Raw genomic sequence first — 21,409 nt, 5'->3', positions numbered from 1 at the left:
CATTAGAGTGGTATCATCTGCATATCTGAGGTTGTTGATATTTCTCCCAGCAATCTTAATTTCAACTTGTGATTCATCTAGCCACAATTTGTTGTGATCCACACAATCAAAGGCTTATGCATAGTCAATGAAGCAGAAGTAGATGTTTTTCTGGAATTCCCTACCTTTCTCCATGATCCAGCGTATGTTGGCAATTTGATCTATATTTCCTCTTCCTCTTTGAAATCCTGCCTGGACTTCTGGTAGTTCTTGGTCCACATACTGCTGGAGCCTAGCTTGTAGGATTTTGAACATCACTTTGCTAGCATGTGAAATGAGTGCAATGGTGCGGTATTTTGAACATTCTTTGGAATTGCCCTTCTTAGGGATCGCAATGTAAACTGACCTTTTCCAATCCTGTGGCCACTGTTGAGTTTTCCAGGTTTGCTGGCATATTGAGTGTAGCACTTTTACTGCATCATCTTTTAAGATTTTGCATCTTTGGCTGCAGAGCAAATAGTCAATCTGATTTCTCTGTTGACCTTCTGGTGATGTCCATGTGTAGAGTTGTCTCTTGGGTTGTTGGAAAAGAGTGTTTGCCATGACCATGGTATTCTATTGACAAAATTCTACCAGCCTGTGCCCTGCTTCATTTTGTACTCCAAGGCCTAACTTGCCTGTTCTTTCAGTTTTCTTTTGGCTTCCTACTTTAGCATTCCAATTCCCCATGATGATGAGAACATCATTTTTTGGTGTTAATTCTAGAAGGTGTTGTAGGCCTTCATCCTCTTCAACTTCAGCCTCTTCAGCACCAGCGGCTGGGGCATTGACTTGGACTACTGTGATGTTGAATGGTTTGCCTTGGATTCGAACTGAGATCATTCTGTCATTTTGGAGATTGTATCCCAGTACTGCTTTTCCTACTCTTTTATTGACTATGAAGGCTACTTCTTCTGAGGGATTCTTGCCCACAGCAGTATACCTGATGATCATCTGAATTGAATTCACCCATTCCTGTCCATTTTAGTTCACTGATTCCTAAGATGTCGATGTTCAGTCTTGTCATCTCTTGTTTGACCACATCCAGCTTGCTTTGATTCATGGATCTTACATTCCAGGTTCCTGTGGAGGACAGATCTTTGCAGCATCGGACTCTCCTTTCACCAGCAGATACATCTGCAACTAAGTGTTCTTTCAGCCTTGACCCAGTCACTCCATTCTTTCTGGCGCTACTAGTTCTAGCCCTCTGCTCTTCCCCTGTAACATATTGGACACCTTTCGACCTGAGGAGCTCATCTTCCAGCGTCATATTTTTTTGCCTTTTGGTTCTGTCCATGGGGTTTTCTTGAGAAAGATACTGGAGTGGGTTGCCATTTCCTTCTCCAGTGGATCACGTTTTGTCAGAGCTCTCTGCTATGACCTGTCCATCTTGGGTGGCCCTGCACGGCATAGCTCGTACCTTCATTGAGCTACGCAAGCCCTTTCGCCACGACAAGGCAGTGATCCATGAAGGAGCAAAGAAAAATAGGAAACCAAAAATGAGTAACAGTATGGACAATTTTCTAGAAGGGGCAACAGCTTCAGCAACTTTGCATCGCAAAGATTGTTTCCATAAATTTTGCACTATGTAAAACTACATAAAATCTAAAGACAACCACTTAAATCCATTCATATTTAATTTGTTACAGTGAAAATAACTTGCAAAATATCATTCACAAGGTAAAAATGTAGCTTATTGGGGGTTTTGCTTTTACAATAATAGCATAATGTGGTTGTGGAGGAGGGTAGGATTGTTAGTAAACCCCTCAACAATCATTGCCTCTAGAGAGTGAATGGACAACAGACACAACAGTTATTAGATGTGGGAGAGGAATAGAATTTTAAGTTCAAAGGATAAAAATTCCATGTGCATTCATGTGCCAAGTATTTCTCTTATCGGCGGTATCAAAATCTCATTGATCTGTCCAAATGCCAAACTCGCTTCTTGCAGGATGGAAGCTGTTTAATTCAATTCATGGGAGAAGCTTCTTAGTGCTTGATTATTACAATCCCAAGGATACTTACAAAGTATTTTTTGTATATTTCAGTGTTAAATATTACTACGTTTATGCCACTCCACCAACACTCTAAACCTTTCAGTATCTGATATTACTGAACCCACATGCTGAGTATTGTTTTTATATGCATATTGCATTGGGAAAGTTAAATATTTTTTTTTTGAAACCAAGAATATGAGTCTGCAAATATGTGCATGGAGCATAAATGGTCTTGGTAATTGTGTTAGATGAATAATATAGATGACCCTGGCACCTAGAGGAATGGGAATTTGGATTGCTAAACAGCAGGGCTTTGTGATGAAAGATCATCTGATGAACCCACATGGTATATTTATCTTCATTAAAGAAAAACTACAAGTTACTGAAAAAATCCCAGAATTGCTGTACACCCCAATAATATCAGAGACAATTTTAACAAGCTATTATGCACCAGCACAATCTTCAAATGGCATCATAATTACAGGTGATATAGACCAGATTAATGGCAGAAAAAGGAATGGACAGGGGACTTTGGAAAGCATCACGTGTACTGACCCCAGTTCAAATAATATACTAAATAAAACTGACTAATGAGAAAAAATCATGCCTTAAATTATACATTTTTTTCTTCACAGATAACCTACATATACCTAACTGGAGAAATTCTTTCTTCTAATACAGGTTCTACAGGTCCTGCTAACTATACTTTTTTCTTTGCCACTTCACATGTAAATGTAACTTTCTTCCAAATCTATATCACAGAAATTAAACCCAAATTTGTTTAAATATATAGTGGATAAAATGAAGCAATAATCAATGGGGGTTTTGTAATCATTTTTTTTCCTGAAGCCTTAATATGGGATTAAAGTTGTGATGTGAAGCCAAGATTGTTACATTAGATCATCAGGAAAGAAATTTAGGCTCTGAAGAGAAATTAAAATATCAAAATCACTCTCAAATGATGAGGTTGTAAAATCATATATATATATGTGTGTGTGTGTGTGTGTGTGTGTGTGTGTGTGTAGAGAGAGAGAGAGAGGAAATTATCACAAAAACATTATTACAAAACATTGCTTTGTTACATGTTATGTAACACTGTTACCTATAAAGTCCACAGATTTGTCCAACCATGGAAAAATTTTCTCACAGAAACTGTCATTCACAGGTACTCTTAAGAAGTGGGATTCTGGGATAAAGTCAGGCTTGGGGCAAGTGTTACTAGCATTTAAGACATAGCCAATGTCATTCTGTTGCATCAGATCCTACAAAGAAGAAAAGCAATAGCTATTGTTAAAAAGGCACCATTAGCAAATCAATATAAGAAAGATAATTTTTTATACAGGTGGTAAGAATGGAGCCAAAACTCTCCCTCACCCCCACAAACGTTTTAGGTAGAGTCAGAAAATAGCTTTTTCCAATTATTTTTGTAGAAACATTCATGTGTCCATTCAAGTCTGTTGGTTTCCACTTCAATAGATTTCACTTGAACAACAGTAAAATACTTGTCTATGTAGCATAGCCTCATCATACTATTTCTCTGCAAGTTAAAACGCTTTCCCAGTTTTCCAGAAGTGTGAAAATGCTGCTGCTAGAAACTCTCTTTAAAGAAGTGGATAAGTGATCTGTTTGTTAGCTGCACTGGCTTTCTGATCTGTTTTCAGGTCAATTTCAAGTGTTGCTGTTGAGTTTCAAAGTCCTAAATGGCTGGGCACCACAGAATCTAAAGGAATGTCTCCTCCAGTAGGTGCCCGCTTGGAGCCCTGCCCACCATCAGAAGCCCTCCAGCAGGTGGCCGCAAGAGAGGGGCCCTCCTCAACTATAGCACTCAACTCATACAATGCCCTCCCAAGGAGGCTTTCCAAAGTCCCTGCATTACTATCAGGTGACAGGTGAAGTCCTTTCTTTCCCTCGGACATTTTGGTGCTTAGTTTCTTTGATTTTATGGCTTGTTTATTTATTAGAGTCATATCCCACTTTTCCCAATGGACTTAACGTGGCTTACATCATTTTCTTCCACCAGCTTCCAGTCTTATGCCCACAATAACAAACCTGTGAAGTAGGTTGGGCTTAGAGTCTGTGGTTGGCCCAGTCATCCAGTTGGCTCCATGGCTGAGAGGGGACTAGAACCCAGATTGCCTGAGTCCCAATCTTGTACTCTTAACCACCACACCACACTGGCTCTCTAATGCACCTGACAGCTAATCAGGCGCATCAAGGATACAGTGACCTTTCTCCCCACTCCCATGGGTATCTTGGGCAACCCCACCAACGTTTCATTCATTTGCTTGTCAGTGAAGACAGGGAGTGAAGGGGAACAGGGACTGCTGACAACCTTCATACCAGCTTGCAAGCCAAACTCACAAGCCTGGGTGAGGGACAGCCTCCTGCTCTTCACCCCACATTACCAGATCCTCAGAAGGTCTTGCAGTATCATAGGGACAGCCATAATTGAAGAATATGGCTCTCCACACCACATTCCACCAGCACCTGTGCAGCAACAATGTGGAATGGGGGAAACCTATATGGCTCTCTGTATATTGACAGAGATAGAGATGCTGATGGGAGATACAGATGATACTGTTCTAGCATAAGGGTCCTCTGGCACAATTGCAACAGCTTCATTTGGCACAATGGGATTCCCAGAGATCATCTGGACAAGCTAAAATGATTGGTGTTGTGCTACAGGTCCTTTATAGTAGTGCAGTGTGTTAGCTGTATGACCCTCTAGGATATTGTCCACATATTTCAATGCAGTTTTGCATTTTATTACCATTCTGTGTTGCATATCTTGCTTTTTATCCTTGTGATCCACCTAGAGAATGTATAGGTCACATCAAAAGGAATTAATGATGTTATTACTAATAAACAACATCAACTGAGTTTGCATATGGAAGAGGCAGGCAAGCATTTTCATGAAAAACCAACCCCCAAAGAGGTAGCTTTTTGACACCTTTATCAGCAGTTCAAAGCACTAACCTTGTTGAGGACATCCCTCTGACACCCAAGGTAGAGATGTGGAAGAATCCGAGTTGGCCCAGTGTTCGAGACAGGTAAACAGGGTTGAGAAATACAGGAAGGAACCAGAACAGATTTTCCTTCACAAAGGCCAGGGAAACAACTGGAAAATTCAGCAAATCCACCTGAAGGTAACAATGACTCAAATTTCAGTTTTAAGCATAGGAAGACATTGTGTAGCATCATATAACATCATTCACATCAAGTTAATTCAAAGATGTTCATTAAATAATTTGATATCACCATTACATGTATGAACTGCTTGTTATTGCTGTTGTTAGTTGCGAAGTCGTGTCTGACCCATCGCGATCCCATGGACAACATTCCTCCATGCTCTCCTGTCCTCCACCATCCCCCAGAGTCCACTTAAGCTCACACCGACTGCCTCAGTGACTCCATCGAGCCACCTCATTCTCTGCCATTCCTTTCTTCTTTTGCCATCAATTGTTCCCAGCATTAGGCTCTTCTCCAGGGAGTCCTTCCTTCTCATTAGGTGGCCAAAATATTTGAGTTTCATCTTCAGGATCTGGCCTTATAAAGAGCAGTCAGGGTTGATCTCCTCTAAGATTGACTGGTTTGATGGCCTTGCAGTCCAAGGGATTTGCAGGAGTTTCCTCCAGCACCACAATTCAAAGACCTCAATTCTTTGGCGCTCAGCCTTCCTTATGGTCCAACTTTTACAGCCATACATTGCAACTGGGAAAACCATAGCCTTGACTATACACACTTTTCTTGGCAGAGTGATGTCTCTGCGTTTTAGTATGCTGTCTAGATTTGCCATAGTTTTCCTCCCAAGGAGCAAGCGTCTTTTATTTCTTGGCAGCTATTGCAGACCCGATGCATGTGTACACACTGCTGAATCACAACTTAACATGATGATTTCATGTGACTTTGGGTTGCACATTTCTCCCTCCATTCTGGTAGGGGGAGATTCGAAGCTTCTTTTTGCTTTTTATGGCAATTTAGCATTATGTCCAAACAAGTATGCTTTGCTGAAACAAGACAGCTTTATGATTTCACAGAATCTGGTCAATCACAATTTAGGGTCCAGATGTTACAACAAACTGGTTAAATTGAAATGGCAGGCAAAGCTTTTACATTTCTCCTTGGGGACTGGGCCGGGTGGAAGTGAGCACAAGAGTCCAAGTCTTACTGCAATCCATCTTTGTAACTCAGGCTAAACTATAAGAGGGCAATAGCAGTACTCAGATATTGTAGTTAGAATGCCATACAGGGCAGGTTTGCCCATCATGACAATAGTGGAATGATTCTGCAAAGTGCATAAGACAAGCCCCACAGACAGTTGAGTCATTGTGGGCACCCTGTTTGCTCTTGGATGCTCCTTCCTCCAAGTAGCATCTCAGGGACCCTGCAGGAACAGCAAAGCTCTTGGCACCCTCCCCACTGGGATGCCAAGCTGCTTTTGGCTTGTTGTGTCTTTTTTGTCCCATTATCATTATTCTAGCTGTTGCTGCTACTACAGAAAATTGTGAAAACTAGTGTAGCCTTGAGCATGCTCTCACTCTTGCTCTCTGTGTCTTTGTGAAGCCTGCTACTCCCTCTCCACCCCCTCCCATTAAAAAAAGGCAAAAAAGCTTCAGTGAGCTGAAAACAGCTCAATGGGGAGGAAGATCAAGCCAACCCCAGAAAATGCTGCTTTCTAACTTGTGGGGTGGCTGGTCCCAGCAGTGGCCCACTCCTGCCAAACCAGTCATTAGCTGCAATGTTTTATTCACTATCATCCAGGTTCAGACAGCATACCAACCAACAGCTGGTAAAACAATCCAGAGAGCAGCCCGGAGTTCTTACCATGGGTTGTTGAAGAAAAACAACCCACAATGGTAAGCCAGGCTGGGCGTGCATGTCACAACCACCAATGGTTCACTGTTATGGTAGGTTGGTTGGTTGGTTGCACATCATGTGAACCACATCATTCAGAGCAAGAGAGTTTGCACAGGTGTGTGGAAGTTTAGTGGCATTCTTCCTAATATTCAGCCAAAACTTGGCTTCATGGAATGTCAGCCTGTTATTCCACTTCTTGGACTCTGGGATGATCAAGAGATCCTGTCCTTCCTCTTTGTGGAAGTACTTGTAGAGTGCTAGCATATCTCTTCTCAGAGCTAAACATGCCCAGTTCTTTCAATCTCTTCTCATAGGGCTTTGTTTCCAGTCCCCAGATCTCTCTCTCTCTCTCTCATTCTCTCTCTCTCTCTCTCTCTCTCATTCATTCATTCATTCATTCATTCATTCACTTACTTACTTACTTACTTACTGACTGTCCTTTGCAAAAGCCTCAGGACGGCTTACAAAGATCATCTTCATTGCCCTCCTCTGAACCCTTTCCTGCTTGTCTGCAGTTTTCTTAAAGTGTGGGGTCCAGAACTGGACACAGTACTCCAGTTGATGTCTTACTTGCATGGAGTATAGGGGAACTAGCAATTCATGGGAGTTGAAAGTGATACTTCTATTAATGCAGCCTAAAATAGCATTTGCCCTTTTTGCAGCTGCATCACATTGCTGAGTCAAATACAGCCTGAGATCTACGGCAGCCCTCAATATCCTTCTCACTTAAAGCACTGCTGAACCAAGTATTGCCCATCCTGTAACAATGCATTTGGCTTATTCTTCTTAGGTGCAGAACTTGGCATTTGTCCCTATTGAATTTCACTCTGTTGCTTCCAGCCCAGCACTCCAATCTATCAAGATCTCCTCGAATCTCCATCCTGTCTTCCAGGATGTTAGCTATCCCACTCAGTTTTGTGTCATTTGCAAATCTGATAATCGCTCCCTGCACTCCCTCATCCAAGTCATTAATTAAAATGTTGAAGAGCACTGGAGCCAGGACAGAACCCTGTGATACCCTACTTATTACCTCTCTCCAGTTTGAGAAGATGCCATTGATAAGCACTCTCTGAGTCCAATTCTGTAGCCAACTGTGGACACAACAGATAGTTGTTCCATCTAGCCCACTTTTAGCTAGTTTGCTCATCTGGGTATCATGGGGCATTTTATCAAAAGTTCTGCTGAAGTCAAGATAGATTACATCCACATCATTCTCACAGTCCATCAGGGAGGTTGTCCGTTAAAAAAGCAAAATCAGATTGCAAATAGTCCCTGGGTTACAAACAGCCTGTACTTATGAATGCACAAACTGCCATGCTATATGAGTACCTCTAGAGAACAGCTGCAAACATCTCTAGGGAACTGTGTGATGCAATTGGTGATGTGTCATCAGTGGCAGCCTAGTTCCCTGGAGTTACAGTAGCTATGGCTTTTCGTTCTAGGCATCAGCTTGAGTGTACCCAAGCCAGTGTCTTTCAGGGCATGTGTAGTGTGCGCTTGCCCTTGTAACCAGGTTGTCAGATGCTGTGATGAGAAAAAGAAAATGACTACAAGCAACCCCTGAGGCCTACCTCGAGAATATGACTCCAGTGGTAACTCTCCCCGCCAGCAGCACAATGTAAACTTAGCATTTCAGCACCAGGTCTATCTCCATCATTATCAGCTAATGTTAGGCTTAATGTTTTATCAATAGTGTTCTAAACTGTTTTAAGAACTGTTTCTTTCTTCATACTGTACACACACACACACACACACACACAGATTCTCATTCTCTCTCTCTCTCCAGTACCTGTAGTTACTTTATTATTATTGCATTATCATCATTATTACAATGCTATATTGCATTTAGGATGTTTTAGTGAATGTGGAAGTGTTTCTTAAGTGTTTTATATGCACAAAAATGTAAAATATATACATATACTAAGACAAACATTTGGCTTATGTAATTCAACTTAAGGATGTTCTCAGGAATAGAACTTGTCTGTAACCTGGAGATTACCTGTAGTTCGGCCTGATTTGTTCTTGAGAAATCCATGTTGGCTTCTAGTAATCACTGCATTGCTTTTAAGGTGTTTGTAGACTGACTGCTGTATAATCTGCTACAGAATTTTGCACAGTTTGCTGTCAGACTGGCTAGTCTGTAGTTCCCAGGTTCATCTTTTTTTCCCTTTCTTGAAAATAGGGACAACATTGGATCTTCTCTATTTATCTGGTTAGGGTCAGGGTTAGGGTCAACCCAATTAGATGATCTTTGACCATTTGCCTATCAATCCTGAGCTTCCATCCTGCTCCTTCAGCTTGTACTTCCCTTCATCAGGAAGGTTATAAATCTTCTTTTGGGAGAAGAATGAACCAAAGCAGGAATTGAGCACTTTTCTTTGTCATCTGTTATCATTTTGCTATCCACATTGAGTAGCTGAATTCCCATTTCTTTCCTCTGACTTTTACTTTGGACTTATCTGAAGAAGGCCCTTTTGTTGCTTTTAGCATCCCTTGCTAGCCTCAGTTCATTCTTAGGTGTAGCCTTGATCCCATCCTTGCAATTCCATGCTATCTGCCTGTATTCTTTCTTTGTAGCCTGGCCTTCCTTCCACTTCTTAAATATGTCCTTTTTTGTTTTCAGATCTTCTCTAAGCTTTTTGTGAAGCCACATGGGTGTCATCTGTTTTCTTCTACCCTTTTCCCTTGTTGAAATTGCTTGTAATTGTGCCTTTAGGATTTCCTTTTATAAAAATTCCTGCCCTTGTTGGTCTCCTTTTCTCATTAGAGCCACTTGCCATGGGACCTTATCATTTTTCTGAGCTTAATAAAATTGGCTTTCTTGAAATCCAAGGTACGTGTTTGGCTATATTTGCCTTTTGCTTCCTTTAGAATCAAGAGTTCAAGACTGGCATGGTCACTTTCCATCAGAGTTCCTGTAGCTGTCACCTGGTCCACTAGGTCTTCCCTGTTGGTTAGTATCAAGTCAAGGACAGCGATTCCTCTTCTTCCTCCCTCCACTTTCTATTGGAGGATGTTATCACCAACACATGTTAGGAATTTTTTGTCTTCCAACAGTTATCAGGGAAATTGAAGTACCCCATAACAATGACATAATGCCTCTTTGAAACACTGGCAATTTACTTTTCTAAAATTTCATCCTCCTCTTCTCCTTGTAACAGAGTCAATAATGGACTCCAGCCATAGTGTTCCTTTTATTCCTTGGTCCATTTATCATAATCCAGATGCTCTTGATGGGGCTAAGTGCATCCTCCTGCATTTTTCTGCAGAGATCTTTAACATATAGTGCAACTCAACTTTCTATTCTTTTTGAACAGGTTATATCCTTCAGTTGTTGAATTCCAATCATGGGACTTATCCCACCAAGTTTCAGTTATATTGATTAGGTCATATTCACCCTTGTGTATTAAGAGTTCATGTTCATGTTGTTTCCCATACTCTGAGCAGCAGTGCATGGACACTGAAGACGACATGCTTTATACTCTAGCTTCTTTCCTACATTTTTGGGCAGCTCTCTCTGTTGGTTAGAGCTGCTCTCTCTGTTGTGATGCATAAACCTTTGTCTGTTGTTACATTCAGCTGTACTTCTCCTTCCCCTTTAGGATTTAGTTTAAAGCCCTCCTAATAAACTTCATGCTGTGGCCAAACTCATTCTTTCCAGTCCTTGTAAGGTGCAACCCATCCCTTGCCAGCAGTCCATCTTCCAGGAAGTGTAGCCCGTGGTCCCAGAATCCAAATTTCTCACGTCGGCATCACCTTTGTAGCCAGGCATTTACCTAGTTTTCTTTCCCTGTCTTTTACTCTTCCAAGAACTGGAAGGATTGAAGAGAAAACTATCTGGGCCCCAATGTTCTTGATTTTCCTCCCTAAGGCTTTGAAGTCTGACACTATTTCGTCAAAGCTCTGCTTGGCAGTATCATTTGTTCCTGAATGTATAAGAAGGAAGGGATATGTGTCAGTGGGGCTAAATGAGCCTCTTTGATATAATCTTTCAGTTATATCACTAATCAGTTCTCCAGGGATGCGGCATACTTGACAAGTCCACAGGCCTTCCTGACATACATGTACAGTGGTACCTCAGCTCACGAACACCTCAGTTCACAACCTAATCGAGTCGTGAACAAACATTTCATAAAAATTTTGACTTAGGTGGCAAATTCCACATTGGGTGGCAACCGCGATCGTGGCCATCTCCCCTCCCTCCCGAGTGGGGAGATGGTCACGATCATGCTGGGGGCGGGGGGGGGGGAGATGGCCAGATTGCACCTGTCTTTCCTGCACAAGCGCAACTGCAATCCCTGCCATCTCCCCCCCAGCATGATCGCACCCATCTCCCCCCGAGCATGCCCACATTTGCACCCATGTTTTCCCCCACACGCGCCCGCATTCGCACCCGTCTTTGTCCCCCCAATGCGCTGGGATGATGGGCGAGTGCAGGGATGATGGGTGTGATCGCAGTCGTGCTGCGGGGGGGGGGGTGGAGATGGCCACGATCTTTGTTGTTCTTTGTCACTTTGCTTCACATTTTTCTGATTAAAAAAAAAGTTACACAATGGATTAACCTTATTCACATTGAACCTTATGGGGAAATTGAACCTGGCTCATGACCAATTTAGGGCACGACCAGAGTCCTGGAACAAATTAAGTTCATGAGCCAAGGTACCACTGTATTTCCATCCCATTCAATAGGAAATCTCCCACAACTAATCCTTTATCTTCTTGTTCCTGCAAGCCTTAGTATCATTGCCACTGCTTGGTTGACCTTTAGCCTCTTGTTCAGTGTTGCACAAGATGACTCTTCCACTGCAGACTGCCCTCCAGTTGGATCCTCGAGTAACTGAAAGTGGTTTCCTAGTGTCACTGCTTTCACTGGTGCAGAGCGTCGTCTTGCTCTTCTGCACCTAAATGCCACCCTTTTCCAGGGAGTTCATTTTCCTTTCCCTCAGAATTCTCCTTTTCTGTCTCAGCTTACTGTTACACTTCTAGTTTCTGTACTACTCTTAGCTGTTGCAGTTTCACTGCTCTGCCGAAAAACTCTTCATCTTCCTCTATTCCCTTGAGGGTGGATACTTGCTGCTCTAGTGCTTTCACCTGTTTTTCCTAACAAGGCTACTAGCTTGCATGTGTTGCACATGTAGACCATATTGACCTTAGGCAAGGAAACAAACATTGCACAGATGTTGCAGGTCACCACCACTGGGGAGTCTTCTTGGTCCATTCTTTCTGCTACCTTTTTGATTGCTGGTCCCGCTGTAACAACCAGTGCTTTCTCCTGTCTTTCTAAAGGTTAATAACACAGTCCTACCAGTAAATGGGAGGGTGTTACAAAGAAGAAAACAAATTATTTACCAACTAAAATAAAAGGTCACTTCTCAAAGTACAGGATGATATTGTTAATATTAAATATGGTTGCTTACCATTCCAAAGAGGTGAGAGAGGATTCCCCGCTAAATAAAATACCACTTGTTTTTCCATCAGATCAGATTGCCCTGAGCTCCATCCCACAAGAAAGAACAGATACTGTAGACCAGTCTTCCCTGTCTTCCATTTTTCTTTGCAGCGAGAACCTTGGGGTTTTGAGCCTACAGGTGATAGACCTTTTTCTCAAAGTTTGCATCCCAACCTCAAATGGACCTCTCTTCCCATGTTTCCCCTGGCAAAAACACTGCAGAAGACAATGACGAAAGCCCACAGTTTCCAGGGTTCATGTTCCTACTTATTTTCTGATGTGTAATATCTCATCATTTGCTAGCATTTCCCCAGTGCATTCTATTCAGAACAAACAGATCAGTCTCTGTGCAAAAGAATAGGTGGACAAGGTAGCAACCTTGTGATACTCCGTTAATTATAAATACTTTGAAGAAAAAAGGTCTTGTAGATGTAGATTAACCCCTTCTCCCCAAGTGAGATCCACAGAACATGGGTGAAGGGGAAAAGTGGAAGGGAAAGCCTTGTACCCTGGGCTATCTCCTCCACACTGTACCCAAAATATGGAAAATGACTGAATGCTCAACCTTCTCCAGGCCGTAGTAATCTTCTTTATTGGCTCTGTGTTTGGGTTTCTTTCTGACTAAGCTCCTCTGTCTCCACTTTTCCCACTTCTTCAGCCATCTCAGGCAGCCAGAGACTCCTCCTTTCCCCACTGCCCACACTTTGTAGACAGCTGCTTCTCTCTCCTTCTCAGCCAAGACTTTTCCACAGTTCACTCCCTTGTTCATCTCCCACATGCTGTCCACACCCCTTCCACGTCTTCTTTCTCTCCTGCATGCTTCTTCCCTCAACAGCCACTGTACCCCAGTGCTCTCAGAGGGCAGGGACTGTCCAGTCCATCAGTATTCACAGGGAGTATGCTGCATGCAGCAAAATGCACAGACACCTTTGTTGGTGCAAAACTGGTACTGAACTGTCAAGAGGATGGATAAAAATAAGTGATTTTTTTTTATTTAAACTGGAATTAAAAAATGCTTTTTGAGGAAAAATCTATCTAAAGATAGTTTCATGTTTAAGATACATTATAATCCAAAGGTTATTCATCATGAAATAAGGATTAGTTTTTAATTATGTAGCATGAAGCTGTACATTCATGCAAAGTTTAAATTTTCTGTTAAAAAGAGTTGTTAATCCATTCATGATGGCATGCTCTTCCAGAAGTTTCTGTAAGATTATTGGGCAATTTTTCTATCTAGAAGATATTATCACAGAGGCTTGCCTTTACAGTTCTCAGAACTGTGAATTTGTGTCTGCAGAGTTCACGTGCCTCTTCTTCACAGCAAAAATGTTATAAAATAACATTGAGAAAAACACCTTAATCCCATTGTTCCTTGGGAAATCTGTGTTACACAGAATTAATCCCTTACTTCTTAAGTGCTAAATTTCAGAAAATTCAGTGAAGAGAAGAAGATTGCTGGGAGTGGAATAGATCAGCACAAGAAGCTAAGTGTGAGGAGGGAGGGGTGAGCATTAAAAATGAAAGTGAAGCCTTTAGAGCAGAATACTCCACAAGTCTTTGGATTTTTTTTGTGTACAGCCTGAAGTTTATCCTATTATTCTTTCCTTGGAGGAGAAAACCTATAATGGCAGCAGGTCATCAAAGAGACCTGGTTTGGGAATATTTTGATGAAGTACAGGTAAGGAAGGCAAGCAGGCAAAACCATGATTTAAACCTAGACTTAAACTGTGATCTCAATCAGTTTGATTAAAATCAAATATGCCCTAACTGTCAAAGAGCTACATGTGGCAGCAAAGCCAGTCTGGCCACCCGCATCTAGGCAGAAGGGATGCTTAAGGGTCGAGCATCCACATAGCAAACTGTGCTTTTCCATTTGGATGATTGGCTTGGTCAGCAGTTAGTTATTCCTGGACGGCTCCAGGTATCCACAGGGATTTTCTTGCAGAGGGGAAACTGCCCTGTGGTGGTAGCATTACCCATGGAGGAGTGACCGATATCAACATAGGCTTTTTGGTGCCAAGTCAAAACCTATTTACCCAAGCGCTTTAAATTGGTTTATCAAGCCGAGCTGTGGGGCCATGTGCCATCTGGGAGTATGACCAAAGGTAAAATGGGTATTTCTAAAATGATTATTATCCATCTTAAGCCAACTGAGAGATGAGTAGGACAAGGCTTCTTCATGCCTCTTCAGAAACAGGTGGGATTGAAATACACCGCAGTGCTTTCATCAGAAGCCCTTGCATCTCAAGCTCCTATGTTACTACTTAGTCCCAATGAAGCAAGTCAAGTCTCAAAAGTAAACTGGGCTGAACTGCTCACTGACCTCCTCCCCAGGAGACTGGAGAAGTTTTTCCCTGTCAGAAGGGTTAGGGCCTGTGGAAGGACCTAATGGACCAGCTGGAGAATGCCTACAAGCTGGCAATTCCCTGTACTTTAACCACCCCACCTCCACCCTGGCAGCCCTATACTTGGCATGGGGGGGGGGGATGACCCCCATGGCTCCCTGAGCCACAGCCCCACCCTCTGCAATTTTGATATAATAAAAATAGATCTTATCTGCACTGGCAACTCCAGCATAATTTTAAAACATGTTAAAAGAGGGAAAAACCTGTACAAAATAAAGCCAGAGTTAGAAAGGCCATGAATCACCTTGTGTTTTTGAGTAGACATATTACTGCCCTACCAGAGCTGTGGTAAAATCCTCCAGACAATAGGTGTGCCACTCTAACTTTTAAAAAAACCAAATGACTGGCTCTGCCTTCCTAAATGCCAATAACTACTATGACTTCATTCAATGGCTAAAAACATTGATAGGCAAGAGCAGGCTAGTTTCTTGCAAAACACATGAACAAAATGACAATTGCACATTTTGCCTTTGACTTGAAAAAGGAGGAGGAGAAGGATCTGGGCACCTTGGGATTATGGTTCATCTAGGAAGCAATTGCCCCCACTGCAGGTGTCCATTATATGCCGGGCCACTTTCAGTTAGGAACAGTGGCTGCACAACCAGTGTCTTTTCCCCCTAAAGCAGCCTGCCAGCAAGTCATGTTGCTATAGTCAAGTCTTCATATCTCCTTTACCATGGAATGATAAGTGAGAGATTGAAATGGCATCTTTTAATGTTCTAGATTTTCCACAAGTACCTCCAATTTCTAGCACATTGCTAATAACAATACAGAAACAAACACTAGATCATAAATAGCTGGGGAAGTATAGGTTGGAAGATCAGTCTTGCTGTGAATATATTTTCAAGTTTCAAGACATGTGTTTTAAAAAATCACATCTTCATTATTACAAATAAAAATGCCAATTATACCATGCTGTTTAATTCTTGGAACACTACACATTTATAAGTGAACAAATGCAGTTGTATGTCTAACTGTGAGATTATTTAAAAGACTGAGAATATCCTCCACTCCCTTGTTAGCTTGCAGAGCAGAGAGGATTTTCATCAATGGAAGCGGAGGGTGTCAGTTAACACACATCCAACTGTTTTATGTAACTGATGGTTTCTGAATACTTCTCCATGCTAATACAGCATGCAACTTTTCCAGTGCTGGCTTGTTCATTTTATTACTTGTGGCTACAATTCTCTGATGGGAGTTTCTATGAAACCAGCTTAAGGTGCCAAAAGCCGTTTGTGGTTAAGAGAGCCCAAACTGCCTTTGTTTTGCAGAAACCAAATACCTCCCAGATCTTTGCTCACAAAACCCAGGCTCTCTCCCACTTCCAGTCGCAATGTTTGCCAAGATCCAACATCATATTTAATTATCTGGCTGCTATGAGTGGATTTAAGAAACTGGTGGCTGGTTTCAAAGCCTTTCTGTGATCAAAGCACAAAAGTGTTTCCTCAAACAGTGTATCTGTATTATGAACATAAGGTACAACCACTTTTCTTAAATTCTGAACACCTAGGAAGCAGCAAACTGCACTCGAGTCCCACTGTCTGTACTCTTCTTTCCAAGACAAGCAACAGCAAAAAGGAATAGGAAGAAGATATGAACTAAGAAATGAGCCTATTCACAGACTTAAGTTTTCCTGCTTAAGTTCTCTGATTTTTTGATAGTATAAATTTCAGTGGTTAAGAAGGATATATACATGTTATGTCCATCCGTAAATATGCACCTGGAATATAGATCTTCCCTTGTCCAACCATTTATTTAAAATGTGCCTCAGTTCAATGAAACCACCTAATACCTTTGGACAGAACAAGGCCTTAATTGAAAACTTAGTTCTGATTCATAACTTTTGTTTATCAACACTGGTTCCACCACAATATCTTATTGTACGAATAGCACTTTATCTGGTACGCAAACATTTATTTTGGTATGGTTTCAAACAGCCCAACTGTAATTGTAGTGGCTTCACATTATGGTTAGGGATGATTGTAACCATAACAAAATAAACCTTTAGTGTTATATTTGCCATTCATTCAACACTCCAGCATTTAGTTAAACTTTCAAGTTAAAACTTTTGAGTTGATTTTGCCTCTGTGAAACAAACAGGACTCAAATTTAAATACTAGGGCAGAAGGTTGCAGCCTCTAGCCCTTCTGAGTCCAAGCCGCTCAAACAGGGGAAAGTCCACTGTTCTGGCATTGCTATTTGTGACCAAAGCATACTACATCACTTTTTTACACAATCAACTAAATCCAACTTTGGGGTGAATTAAGCTTTAACACTGGAGAAGGAAATGGCAACCAACTCCAGTATCTTTGCCATGAAAACCCCATGGACAGTACCAAAAGGCAAAAAGATATGACACCGGAAGACAAGCTCTTCATGTCGGAAGGTGTCCAACTGGGGAAGAGCGGATGGCTAGTACTAGTAGTGCCGGAAAGAATGAAGAGACTGGGTCAAAGCCAAAAGGACACTCAGTTGTGGATGTATCTGGTGGTGAAAGGAAAGTCCGATCCTGCAAAGATCTATACTCCACAGGAACCTGGAATGTAAAATCCATGAATCAAGGCAAGCTGGATGTGGTCAAACAAGAGATGACAAGACTGAACATCGACATCTTAGGAATCAGTGGACTAAAATGGACAGGAATGGGTGAATTCAATTCAGATGACCATCAGGTCTACTACTGTGGGCAAGAATCCCTCAGAAGAAATGGAGTAGCCTTCATAGTCAATAAAGAGTAGGAAAAGCAGTACTGGGATACAATCTCCAATGACAGAATGATCTCAGTTCAAATCCAAGGCAAACCATTCAACATCACAGTAGTCCAAGTCAATGCCCCAACCACTGGTGCTGAAGAGGATGAAGTTGAAGAGGATGAAGGCCTACAACACCTTCTAGAATTAACACCAAAAAATGATGTTCTCATCATCATGGGGGATTGGAATGCTAAAGTAGGAAGCCAAAAGAAAACTGAAAGAACAGGCAAGTTAGGCCTTGGAGTACAAAATGAAGCAGGGCACAGGCTGGTAGAATTTTGTCAAGAGAATATGATGGTCATACCAAATACTCTTTTCCAACAACCCAAGAGACAACTCTACACATGGACATCACCAGACGGTCAACACAGAAATCAGATTGACTATGTGCTCTGCAGCCAAAGATGGAGAAGCTCTATACAGTCAGTAAAAACTAGGCCAGGAGCCGACTGTGGCTCAGACCATGAGCTTCTGGTTGCAAAATTTAGTCTTAAATTGAAGAAAGTAGGGGAAAGCACTAGGCCACTCAGGTATGACCTAAATCATATCCCTGATGAATATACAGTAGAGGTTACAAATAGATTTAAGGAATTAGATCTGATAGACAGAGTGCCGGAAGAACTTTGGACGGAGGTTTGCAACATTGTACAAGAGGTAGCAACTAAAACCAATCCAAAGGAAAAGAAATGCAAGAAAGCAAAATGGCTGTCTGAGGAAGCTTTACAAATAGCTGAGGAAAGAAGGGAAGCGAAAGGCAAGGGAGAAAGAGAAAGTTACACTCAGTTGAATGCAGAATTCCAGAGAATAGCTAGAAGAAATAAGAATGCCTTCTTCAATGAACAGTGCAAAGAAATAGAAGAAAACAATAGAACAGGGAGGACCAGAGATCTCTTCAAGAAAATTAGAGATATGAAGGGAACGTTTCATACAAAGATGGGCATGATAAAGGACCAAAATGGCAGGGACCTAACAGAGGCAGAAGAGATTAAGAAGAGGTGGCAAGATTACACAGAAGAACTCTACAAGAAAGAGCTTAACGTCCCTGATAACCATGATGGGCTGGTCACTGACCTCGAGCCAAACATCCTGGAATGTGAAGTCAAATGGGCCTTAGGAAGTCTGAGCAACAACAAAGCTAGAGGAGGTGACAGTATTCCAACTGAGCTATTCAAAATCCTAAAAGACGATGCAGTAAAAGTGTACACTCAATATGCCAGCAAATTTGGAAAACTCAACAGTGGCCACAGGATTGGAAAAGGTCAGTTTACATTCCAATCCCAAAGAAGCGCAATGCCAAAGAATGTTCAAACTGCCACACCATTGCACTCATTTCACATGCTAGCAAAGTGATGCTCAAAATCCTACAAGCTAGGCTCCAGCAGTATGTGGACCGAGAACTACCAGAAGTAAAAGCAGGGTTTCGAAGAGGGAGAGGAACTAGAGATCAAATTGCCAACATATGCTGGATCATGGAGAAAGCTAGGGGGTTCCAGAAAAACATCTACTTCTGCTTCATTGACTATGCCAAAGCCTTTGATTGTGTGGATCACAACAAATTGTGGCAAGTCCTTAAAGAGATGGGAATACCAGACCATTCATTTGTCTCTAGAGAAACCTATATGCGGGTCAAGAAGCAACAGTGAGAACTGGACACGGAACGACAGATTGGTGCAAAATTGAGAAAGGAGATTGGCAAGGCTGTATACTGTCGCCCTGTCTATTTAACTTATATGCAGAGCACATCATGAGAAAGGCGGAGCTACATGAATCACAAGTTGGAATTAAGATTGCTTGGAGAAATATCAACAACCTCAGATATGCAGATGATACCACTCTAATGGCAGAAAGTGAAGAGGAACTAAAGAGCCTCTTGATGCGTGTGAAAGAAGGGAGCACAAAAGTTGGCTTGAAACCTAACATCCAGAATACTAAGATCATGGCATCTGGTCCTCTCACTTTCTGGCAAATAGATGGGGAAGAAATGGAGGTAGTGACAGATTTTATTTTCCTGCGCTCCAAGATCACCGCAGATGGGGACTGCAGCCAAGATATTAAAAGACGCTTGCTCCTGGGAGGAAAGCTATGGCAAATCTAGACAGCATATAAAAAGCAGAGACATCACCCTGCCAACAAAAGTGCGTATAGTCAAGGCTATGGTTTTCCCAGTTGCAATGTATGGCTGTGAAAGCTGGACCATAAGGAAGGCTGAGCACTGAAGAATTGAGGCCTTTGAATTGTGGCGCTGGAGGAGACTCCTGCGAGTCCCTTGGACAGCAAGGCAATCAAACTGGTCAGTCCTAGAGGAGATCAACCCTGACTGCTCTTTAGAAGGCCAGATCCTGAAGATGAAACTCAAATACTTTGGCCACCTAATGAGAAGGAAGGACTCTCTGGAGAAGAGTCTAATGCTGGGAACAATAGATAGCAAAAGAAGAAGGGGACGGCAGAGAATGAGGTGGCTAGATGGGGTCACTGAAGCAGTTGGTGTGAACTTGAGTGGACTCCGGGGGATGGTGGAGGACAGGAAGGCCTGGAGGAATGTTGTCCATGGGGTCGCGATGGGTCGGACACGACTTCGCGACTAACAACAACAATAAGCTTTAACATAGGAGAAGGCAGACAAAAAGACTCTGCTCCATTTTCTGATTGCCACACCTGTGGTTAAGAACATCTAAGGAGCCTCTCTCTAGGATACTACTAGACAACTAGGTTCAGGGTCACCCACTGAAGTGCATGGCTGAACAAGCTTTCCACACAGGCCTCCTCAGTTGCAGCGTAATATTCTGGCCATTACCCTGGCACATTTAATATGCTTATATTGCACACATCACAAAGCAATCTACAAATCAGCATTCACCGTATTACCACACATATTAAAACATCCAAATAGAGCAAAAAAATATCATACAAAATAAAACAGGTGAATGAAAATAGCAACAGAAAAAACCCCGACTGCCTATAAGTCCCTAAGAACCTAAAATTGGTAGTCAGTAAAGAACACAGTAAATTAGAGTAAAAGGCTGAGGCATTTTTATCTGGTGCCTAAAACTCACAGATGCATAGAACTAGGGAACTATGCTTTCCAAGGAAACAGTATCCAAAAGCAAGTAAAGGATCCTATTCTCTAACAATTGTTCACTGTTTTTAGACCCAACAGCAAAGATCCTGTAAACAATCATAGTTCATACACATAACAAATAAAATCAATACTCAAATATTAACAAGAATCTAATTTTAGTTCTCCAGCTGGGTGGGATTTCAAGCATCTGGCGCCGATGGCAATTTCAGGGTTGATTTTATTAATACTTAACTGAAGTATTTGAGTAGTTGCTGTTTTATGGAGTCTCTATATTTGGTACTGTGCCAGAAATTAAGAACTTGGTACAACTATAATAGATTTCGTATAACCTTTATGGCAAAAGCAATATAGTGCTAGTTTCCATCAAGAATCTGTATTAGATTATGAGCTCTTTGGGGCAGTGATCGGTCTGTTGTAACTCTGCAAAGCAACAAATCAGCATTAACTACTACGTGGAGAATCATAATTACATGCTAATAAAATATTAGTGCTGGTTTTCCAAAAGAAAAGAAAGCGCAACGTAAAAATATTAGTGATCTTTAAAATGGTATAAGTAGAAATGTCAGTGCTACACGTTTCTATGCATCAATGTACTGTAGAGAGCATCAGGTAGACATCCTGATAACCAGGCAAGCTTTCATTTCCCCTTCCCTCCTGCCATGCCTAAACCCAAAGGAGAAAGGTGCTTTTGGAAACAGTGATGATTGAGGGATGCACCCACTGTTTGGATTAGATGGCTACAGTGGGATCTTGGAGGCAACTCTTGCATCCTCAAAGCACCTTTCACTTCAAACTAGATGCTGACAAGGGATAGTGTGTGTTCAAAAGAAAAACTAAAAGGTAAAATTAAG

At 41.8% G+C, this 21,409-nt stretch overlaps 1 protein-coding gene across 2 annotated transcripts in view; it reads right to left on the bottom strand.

Annotated features, from left to right (window-relative positions):
* DUSP16 (dual specificity phosphatase 16) overlaps positions 1 to 21,409 on the bottom strand; it is a 67,459-nt gene that overhangs the window by 7,334 nt on the left and 38,716 nt on the right. For both annotated transcript variants that reach the window (XM_044418302.1, XM_044418301.1), the window contains exons 4-5: positions 4,992 to 5,155; positions 3,118 to 3,277 (exon numbers count right to left, since the gene is read on the bottom strand). In XM_044418302.1, the coding sequence (XP_044274237.1) occupies positions 3,118 to 3,277; positions 4,992 to 5,155 (324 nt within the window). The remainder of the gene's footprint in view (positions 1 to 3,117; positions 3,278 to 4,991; positions 5,156 to 21,409) is intronic.

This window comes from Varanus komodoensis, unplaced genomic scaffold (genome assembly GCF_004798865.1).
Source record: "Varanus komodoensis strain SLA01 unplaced genomic scaffold, ASM479886v1 scaffold9, whole genome shotgun sequence".
NCBI classification, from domain to species: Eukaryota; Metazoa; Chordata; class Lepidosauria; order Squamata; family Varanidae; genus Varanus; species Varanus komodoensis.
The sequence above is the reverse complement of the archived record's forward strand: the minus strand, read 5'-3'. Positions and strand labels throughout refer to the sequence as shown.